Genomic DNA, 8,777 nt, shown 5'->3' with positions numbered 1-8,777 from the left:
ACTATTATTAGCGCCAAATCTTTAAGCAGCAGTTGTCTCCTCCAGCATCACCATTCATCGCTATTATTCAGTAAATGGAATGTTTAAGCAATGAGGGTGAAAGACTCTTAAACTCCTTTAAAGTATCATATTTTTTTTTCTTTTTTTTTTTACAAATAATGTTGTCAGTAGTGGCGTTTATATGATTTAAAGGTCCAGTGTGTCCAATTTAGTGGCATCTAGTGTAGTAGTTGCTGAGTGCAACCCAGATTAATTAATAATAATAAAAAAAAAACATAATACTATCAAAATATTATGTTGGAATGTCATCATTTTTTCAAGTTTTTTTTCCCTGTAATATTTTATTTCAGCATCAGCCTGATAGAGCAGGTATCATGTAGCTTGTATTCATCCATGATTAGTTTTGAGCTAAAATGTGATGTTTAATAAGTGGAGGTAAAATGAATGGTTCAAAAACACTGCAATCAGGGCTCCAGAGAGGAGATATGAGGAAGGGAAGTGTGGATCAGTAGAACCTTTTCCACCAAATTAGCTCTGAACCAGTTCTGTTCAGGATTCAACAATAATCTTTTAACTATTACATAATCCTGCTTCCTGTGTGAACTGCCTCTAACTGAACAGGGTTGGCTGTACTTTAATGTCATGATGATCGTACTGGAATATTTTCTGAGGTGGGACATGGTGTAAGAAGTTTAAGAAACACCTAAACCGAACCGAACAGATTTAAAGATGTGTCATGTAGTAGTCTGTGGCATCTGTGGATATGAAAGTTCATTCAAAGGTAACAAAAACAACACAATTCTTATTTTCAGGTGCTTATACACCAATAAAAACAAAGTTATGCATATTATTTTCCATTTCTGCAATATTCTGTAAATAAAGATCCCTAACACTGCCCCTACCTCCCCCCAAAAAACCCAACTTCAAATCCACTTACTAGCAGTTTCCAGAGCTCACAACCACATCTAAGGTCTACCTCAGCCCATGAATTTTACCCATTTGTCACAAAAGGTCCACACTTGCGTTATGTGGTGACAACTGTGCTATTTCCATGACAACTGAGCAAACTCCTCGCCCCTGAGGAAGCCACAAGATCTGGTTGAAAGTCAAGAAAAGCAAGTATAGGGAGGTGTTTTGTTTTCTAAGTCAAAAGTCAGAAATGAAGACTAAACTTTACACGATTCTTCCGCATTTGTAGATGGATTTGTTTAGATTTTTTTTAACCTACAGTTGCTGTGTGATATAGTGAAAATATCTGACCTCTAAAACTGATCACAGGTTTACTTTAAAAAAATTGTGCTGGAATATTTTTCACACTCACACACTCACATTAGTGGTTTAGCTTTACCGTAAAGCTCCTTGAACGTCTCAGCTCTTCTTCATTGTTGTGTGTGTGTGTGTGTGTGTGTGTGTGTGTGTGTGTGTGTGTGTGTGTGTGTGTGTGTAAACTGCACCGTCACTGCAGGAAGCTCTCAGATGGAACATGGAGTCTCTGTTGCCTGTCGCCGACCTGCAGTGTTCAGCGTTAACCACCAGAGTGCAGGCTGTTCCCACAGATCTATTTAAACCGGTTTCCCATTCATGCCCTCCCCTGTCATTACAGATCAGCGCCGCACTGACACAATCGTCTAATTAAGACAAAAATAATAAGAATAATCCTGACATAAACTGATTCATGCTGTCGTGCAGATTCGTGATGCTCTGTCTGAGCAAAATGGAAGAAAAGCAGCAGATTAAATGGAAAAGATGGAGCACCTGGCTGTGTTTACATGACCTCTTCTGACAGCAGCACACACTCTTACTTTTCAGGTTAATGTGTGACCAAAGTGTGTGTGTGTGTGTGTGTGTGTGTGTGTGTGTGTGTGTGTGTGTGTGTGTGTGTGTGTGTGTGTGTGTGTGTGTGATCTTTATGGCTTCCTCGCACATCAGCAGACTGGGAACTCAAACTTTGACCCCCTGATAATTTTCCTGCTGAGGGGGGGCTCCTGTGTCTGTACTATCTCATGTTGGTGTCCAGCAGTCGCCGTGGCAACCGACTCTAACGACACAGACAGCTCTTGTAATCTGAGCCACCAGTCAAGTAAGGCAGGTAACCGTGACAATGTGAATGATTCAGGCAGCAGGCGGGGCCACAAAAGACAGGAGAGGAGAAACAAGAGCAAAGTTTAAACAAAGAGAGAAAGAAAGTGTGAAATGATAGAACGCTCAGACACTAATGAATGACTCCGTGAGCTGAAAAACCAAAGAGGACACCAAGCTGGAGAAAGAAAAGGACACTCAGGCCATGGAGGCCGAGGTGGATGAGGATGATGGGACGTTCACTAACATCTCTCTGGCAGACGACACAGGTAAAGCCTTGAGGGACTGTTCAGCAGCTGGTTTTAAAGTTAGCCCTTTGTTTGACGTACTCCTTATTATCTGCAGCTGAGGAGACATAAAGCATTAAACATTTTTAAAACGTATATGTGACGTAAGACTGACACGAGGAATTTATATTTTTATAATTCCCTCCTTTTAAACTGTGTTAAATTGCAGTTCTCTGTGTGTTTTATATAAAGGAATTGCTCTTCAAAGATACATAAACCATGCTCTTCCTGTTTTAAATGACACAACGCTTGACAGACAGTTCAGGTGGTTGTTATAAGTATGTGACTGAACAAAGAGCAATGAGGCTTGTAAAACCATGTTGGTGTGTTATGCTGTGACAGAACTGAGGTGTGGCTCCAACCAGAGCTGCATCGCATTGTTGTTGGACCTCACTGTACATCTGATAGCACTGAACTCAAATGTTAGGAGGTTATGGCTTACCACAGGGGAGTGATCCTGAAATTAACTGTAACCAGTATACTGCAGTTAGCACCTACATGCTCTCGGGCATTGAATCAACAACTATCAGTCGATTTGTGAGTGATCAGCTCCTCCAATACAATAAAAACAGTCTGTATCAGTATGAAGGGATGATAAGGTGAGTCAGTGCCACACTGTCTAGCATAAAGATTAACAACAATTTAAAGTATTTAAAGACTTTTTTGAGCTGAATGATAAAAATCATGATAATAATCAAAGTTTGGAGACTACAACTGCATTTTTCCACCACATGAACACACTGTAAGATGCTGCAGGTGATAAAACTACATTTTGAGGCTGGGTCCTGGCGACGGGGCCACAAGGTTCAATAATATTGCAAGGCTTAAGTAGTGTACAAATTTACACTTATTCAAATGATCAGAAACCTGCTGACACAGTGAATCAGGCCCCAGGCCATCCTGGTTGGTAATCCAGTAGTCAGACATGGGAGGGTCTGTTAGCCACACATTGTTGTTACACAGCCTACACGTTCTTTTTAAGTTAAGTTAACCCTTCTTGTGAAAGAACTGTTTTGTGTGTGTGTGTGTGTGTGTGTGTGTTTCTTTTTTTTCTTTTTTTGTACTGTTAATGTCTCTGGAACTATCCATCAAAATCCCTAAATGAGTATATCTGGAGTTTTGGGGGAGTCACTTGGGGAAGCAAAACAAGTGGAGCACTTTCTAAGTTAATATAATGATCATGTTAGCAAACAGCTGCGTACTTACACATCCAGCAGTTACAGAGAAACATTATGATTAATGTGGAGTTATGTCTCTGGCCACCTGATGAGCGAAAGTCCAATATTCACTCTGTTTTGTTAAGCTTGATTTTTGGTCTCTACCATCTCCTGAGAGAAACATTAGCTCTGGAGCTGCTAAATGCTTCACTGTGTCCATCAGTTGATCATGAATGTGTGTCTGTTTGATGCTGAGTAGATAGTGTCCAGTAGATTTTTAAAGGTTTTGTCTGAGAGTGATCAGAGTGAACAAAAACAGTCAAAACAATGAGCTGAAATTCTGCTCCGTAGAGCTGATTGTCACTTAATACATTGTTATAATTAAAATATTAATATTACCACTTTAAAGTGGCATTATGTAACTGTATATATAACAGAAAATACAATATTCCTCTTACAAATAAAATATTCATTAAAAAAAAAACCCTTCATTTTTATACATGTTATGCCTCTACGGCTTTACTCAGTCTGGTATGACCAATATCTTATGATGGCTAATGTTATCAAGCGTTACTGCTGTGTAACTGAGTCAGTTCCCTGACTCAATGATTGCTGCTGTTGTATTAGCCTGTGTTTTTAAGCATTTATCTTTTGACTACACAGTGTCACTGTAAATGTACACAATTAAGTGTGAAAGTTCATTCTTGAACTATATCATGGTGACTCCATAAGCAGATGTAAGATGCAGTTGAAAGCTCCAGAAATCCAGAAAAAGCAAGGAAGTGGACCTTGAGTTAAGATTATTTTGTTAAACTGGATCCATTTCCTGTTGTTACATACTTTTTCGCTCTCTGATTGGTCAGACTTCTGATGGCTGTGGTTCAAACAGTCCTCTCTGGATGCTCGCCTAAAGTAAAATGGTGAAATCTGAGCTGGTGAGATGTCAGCTATAATGAGGACGAAGTGCTTAAAAAAGTCTCCTCACAGATCTCTGCAGACTTTAATATCTTGACTTGCACACTGATCACAGCTTGTATTTCTCACGTGTTCGCTCATAACTTTGTGTCTGATAAATAAGCATTCAGCAAGAGCTGGAAAATTTGAACATGTCAGTATCTGGCGGGGGGGCACACGGGAAGAAAGCATAAGAGGTTCTGAGAAAAAAGATGGAGACAGACTAGACTGGTCATAGAAGGCTATTGGCTGAAGCAGCAGTGTCCCCGGGGTTTGGTTTGGCTAACAAGCAGCAGCATATGGACTCCTCAGAGCGAGCAGAGACGCAGCGCAAAGGCTGCAGGGATACCACACACACACACACACACACACACGTATATGTGAATGCTCACACCGACCATACACACAGACAGACAGATGGACAAAAAGAAGCAGGGGATAGCATGCACCTCACACACACACACACACACACACACACACACACACACACACCAGGTCAGGTCAGGTCAGGTGAGGATGACATTGCTGGTCAGGTTTTCACTGCCAACTGTCTGCGTGTGTATGTGTATGATTTGCTACCAGAGGGAATGAACTGAGCATCTGTTAGCACTGCAGCAAGTGTGTGTGTGTGTGTGTGTGTGTGTGTGTGTGTGTGTGTTGTGTTTGCTCCCCCTGTCGGTCGGTGTGGTCACGTACACACACACTGACGTTGTGATGACGTAGATGGGTGAAGTACCAGCAGCTCTCCTCCTCCTCCTCCTCCTCCTGATCAGCACAGAGCCTCTGGTCTGTTTACTCCGATAAACGGAGAAGACATTTCTCGCTTTAGGTGAGTTTGGACGCTGACACGCGCTCACAGCTGACGCTCGTTAGTTTTGTGCAGTAGAAACATTTCGCGCGAGCTAAATCGCTGCCGTTTACGTTTGAAGCTAAAGCTAACTAGCGGCGGTTAGCTTGTGGCAGCTAGCAGCCCGGCCGGGCTGCGTTGTCACTTTTATAAAATGTGTTTTTATCAGAGAGTTGCTTCTAAATGCGAGGCCAACCAGAGGGTTTAGTTGTGGCTGTTTCTAGTGTAACACCTACCTCGCATTTGGTGTGGAAGTAGTTAAGCTGTGTTCGTCCGTTGGCGAAGCTAGCCTCAAATATGGTTAGCATATGTAGCTAACGCATATGCGTCTATTATCGGACAAGCCCTCGGATACGCTATTGACGTGTAAAATGGCTTGATAACAGCCTCCACGCTGATGAACCCACGGTTGTAATAACCGTAACAACGTGTGTATACGCTTAGTAACGATGTCCACACGTTTTGGGGACTTGTTCTGGAGGTGGTTCAGTCTCTGTTTATCTGGCTGAGGGGACAGCTCGGTCTATCCTAGCTAGTGATGGACCGATGAGCAACGAAGGGCCTGAATGGAAATAGTTGGACTTAAACAGGCTGCTGACAGGGTGGAGGTGGGGTAGAAGTGAGGCTCTGAGACGGAGGTCTGATGTGCTGGACTCGTGTTGACGTTTCACGAGAAACACTGTGATCTGACGTCAGTCACGCGTGTTTTTGTGGCGCGTACACGCGCAGACACACACGATAACACCTGCGTTTAATCTCAGGAGGTGTTTGGATCATGACAGTGATACCTTGGCAGGTCACTAGCAGACAGCAGCATGGGTCATGGGTGCGGTGTGTGCACCCACCCACCCGGCCACCATCACCCTCAGCAGGCAGACGTGTTTACACAGCTGTCAACGTGAACGTGATCATAACAGCAAATCCAGGCTGGGCACTACAACCTCCTGCAGCGATCATCTGTTTACACCACTCTCCATCATATCCTTCACATTTAAAACTCAGCCTTTCTGCTGTGCATCCATAGTGGAGCTGAAAGACATACAAATGAATGAATACACCTTTATGAAATAACACATTAAAACTGTGTCAGGATCTGGGTCTCTATCAAACCCTGAAGCCTCAGCAGTCATTGTTAACAACAGGAATCTCTACCCAGCGCTCATCATGTTCTAATATTGCATAATCAGCAGTATGTAAGACTTTCTGGAGCTCACCATGTCTGCTCTGTTTCCCTCACAGTAGACAGCGGATCTGCAGCCCTGTATTCGAAACAGGAGGACGAGCTTTTCATCATGAACTGCGACATAGACGGTACGTCCGCTCCCACGCGACCCTGGCGAAACGATGTGCCTGAGGGGTTGCGGCGTTACAGATAGTTAGTTCGTCTGTCGTCACTGCATGTTAATGACATAGCTTGTTTTTGTGTACTTTAGGCGACATGGAGAACCAGGTGGAGATGGAGGAGAAGACGAGGTTAATAAATCAGGTTTTGGAACTCCAGCACACACTGGAAGGTAACACAGACACACACACACACCACTTTATTTTTATGTCTTGGGAAATCACGCCCATGGTTCAAGTGTGTATGTTTTCTAACAGGATTTACCATTACACTTAAAATCTTGAATTTAACATGCAGAAATGTGTTCTCAGATGATAAAAGTTTAAAAAAACACTCTCCTGTTCCCTCTCCTCACTGTACAAACACGTGTCTTTCATGCTCTTCTGAGCGTGGCGTTTTAAAACACTGCATGGATGCTCGCTCGCTCCCTGTGCTGCTGCTCTTATTTCTCTGTTCATCGTCTCAGCCACTCTGCTGTCTTGATATTGTCCTGTGCTAATGCACTCTGCTTCTCTTACCCCCTCCATATCCGTCAGACTGAGATCTGCAAACAGCTGGTAAGCTGGCATTAGCCATAGACAGACTCAATACAGTTACCTGACTTCACTTCCTGTCATAAAATCTTGTCAATAAAATACACAAACTAAGAGCAGAGAGTAAAGATCTAAGTCTGTCCACGTATGAGATAACCAGAGCTAGTCACAGACCATCATCAACATCTCTGTGACTAAATTACTCTTTGTGGTAATAACTCAAAAACAGCAATCAGAACAAAGGTTGGTTGCTAGCGGTGATCTTCTTTCTTACAGTTGCTGACACATTGCTGTGTGTCGAGGCACCAGATAAAGGCTCAGTAGTACTACTAGTGGTCAAAAACTCCACCGTGTACCTTTAAAGACGAGGCAGTGATAAAGTCTGTGCATTTCCTTTATTCCTGTTCCAGACCTGTCAGCGCGGGTCGACGCAGTCAAGGAGGAGAACCTGAAGTTAAAGTCTGAGAACCAGGTCCTGGGTCAGTACATCGAGAACCTCATGTCAGCCTCCAGCGTCTTCCAGACCACCGACACCAAGAGCAAACGGAAGTGAGTTATCCTCCAGAGGGCGAGATGGCTGAAGTCCCAGGCCAGCAGCTCGGGGGAGGAAACCCGTCGTGGAGACATGGAGAGGGTTTTGTTTTCTCAGCAGACCTGGGTGTTTTTCTGTAACCGTTAGCGCTCAGTTACCTGAGTCCAAACTAACATTTTAATAATGAAAAAAAACAAAACATAAACCGATCCCCCTCGTCCCTGCAGGCAGCTGTTTAAGCTAGTCTGGCCCAGGTCTGTTTTCCAGCAGCTTCCTCTCACACTACAGACGAGGTACACATCACCCTTTGATCACCAGAACCTGTCAGTGGTTAAGGGTCATTTGTACCTTGAATTTCGTCTCAATATGCTCTGTCAAAGAAGTATCTGTAAAATAATTCTTAGCTGTTTTACCCGCTTGGTTTTCTGTTTGAGGGCAAATCTAATTTCCTGTGTTCCCCCAAACTCCTGACAGTGTTTACCGTCTCAAACTGACCTGTGAGTGGGCGAAAACAGCCCATAAATATCCCAGATACTGATTGACCATGAACCTCATTTTCATCCCTGGTTTATTTTGTTATTTATTTTTGTAAAGTATTTTCTACGTCAGCTGGATCTGAGTTTTTTCGGCAGGTCTTGGGTGTCATCATGTTGTATGTAAAGCACGACTGTATTCCTCATGTTAAAAGACGGCAAACTGAACAGTATTACAGGGAATGAAACAAACATTTAGATCGCATGCGGGAGTGTTGCACCTCTTGATCGGGTTTCTTTTTGCTTGACAGTTTAGTTTGTCGACTGAAACGTCATTAAATCAATAATCACTGATTCGCAGGCTGTATAGAGTAACTTTCTAACAATAAGAGATGGATACGAAATGCATTGGGAGCTCGGCAGCGTCCAAGTAAAAGCACAGAGAAACTAAAAGTTGTGTAATCTAACACGCCATACAAGTGTAGGGTCTAACTAACATCAGTGATGTTTTTATTGCAAGTTAATGGCTGGTGGTTAATTTTTTTTTTTTTTAAATCACAAGCTTTCTTCTTT

At 42.8% G+C, this 8,777-nt stretch overlaps 1 protein-coding gene across 3 annotated transcripts; it reads left to right on the top strand.

Moving 5' to 3' along the window:
• Positions 1-2,168: 2,168 nt before the first annotated feature.
• scoca (short coiled-coil protein a) lies at positions 2,169-8,760 on the top strand. 3 transcript variants are annotated; one of them, XM_010735782.3, is made up of 4 exons: positions 2,169-2,348; positions 6,564-6,635; positions 6,758-6,838; positions 7,610-8,760. In XM_010735782.3, the coding sequence occupies exons 1-4, from the start codon at positions 2,285-2,287 to the stop codon at positions 7,750-7,752; spliced, it is 360 nt and encodes a 119-aa protein (XP_010734084.2). In that variant the 5' UTR covers positions 2,169-2,284; the 3' UTR covers positions 7,753-8,760. The 3 variants fall into 3 exon arrangements, with proteins under 3 accessions (XP_010734084.2, XP_010734092.1, XP_010734101.1); XM_010735790.3 differs by lacking the exon at positions 2,169-2,348 and adding an exon at positions 5,171-5,306; XM_010735799.3 differs by lacking the exon at positions 2,169-2,348 and adding an exon at positions 5,178-5,306 and having other exon boundaries at positions 6,567-6,635.
• Positions 8,761-8,777: the final 17 nt, after the last annotated feature.

The sequence above is a fragment of the Larimichthys crocea genome, chromosome X (genome assembly GCF_000972845.2).
Source record: "Larimichthys crocea isolate SSNF chromosome X, L_crocea_2.0, whole genome shotgun sequence".
NCBI lineage: Eukaryota > Metazoa > Chordata > Actinopteri > Sciaenidae > Larimichthys > Larimichthys crocea.
Note: the sequence above shows the minus strand (reverse complement) of the source record. Positions and strands in the feature narration are given on the sequence as shown.

Coding starts and splice junctions, on each gene's coding strand:
- scoca (XM_010735782.3), top strand. CDS start 2,285: ATGGAGGCCGAGGTGGATGAGGATGATGGGACGTTCACTAACATCTCT. Junction 2,349..6,563: donor CTCTCTGGCAGACGACACAG/GTAAAGCCTTGA, acceptor TTTCCCTCACAG/TAGACAGCGGATCTGCAGCC. Junction 6,839..7,609: donor ACTCCAGCACACACTGGAAG/GTAACACAGACA, acceptor TTCCTGTTCCAG/ACCTGTCAGCGCGGGTCGAC.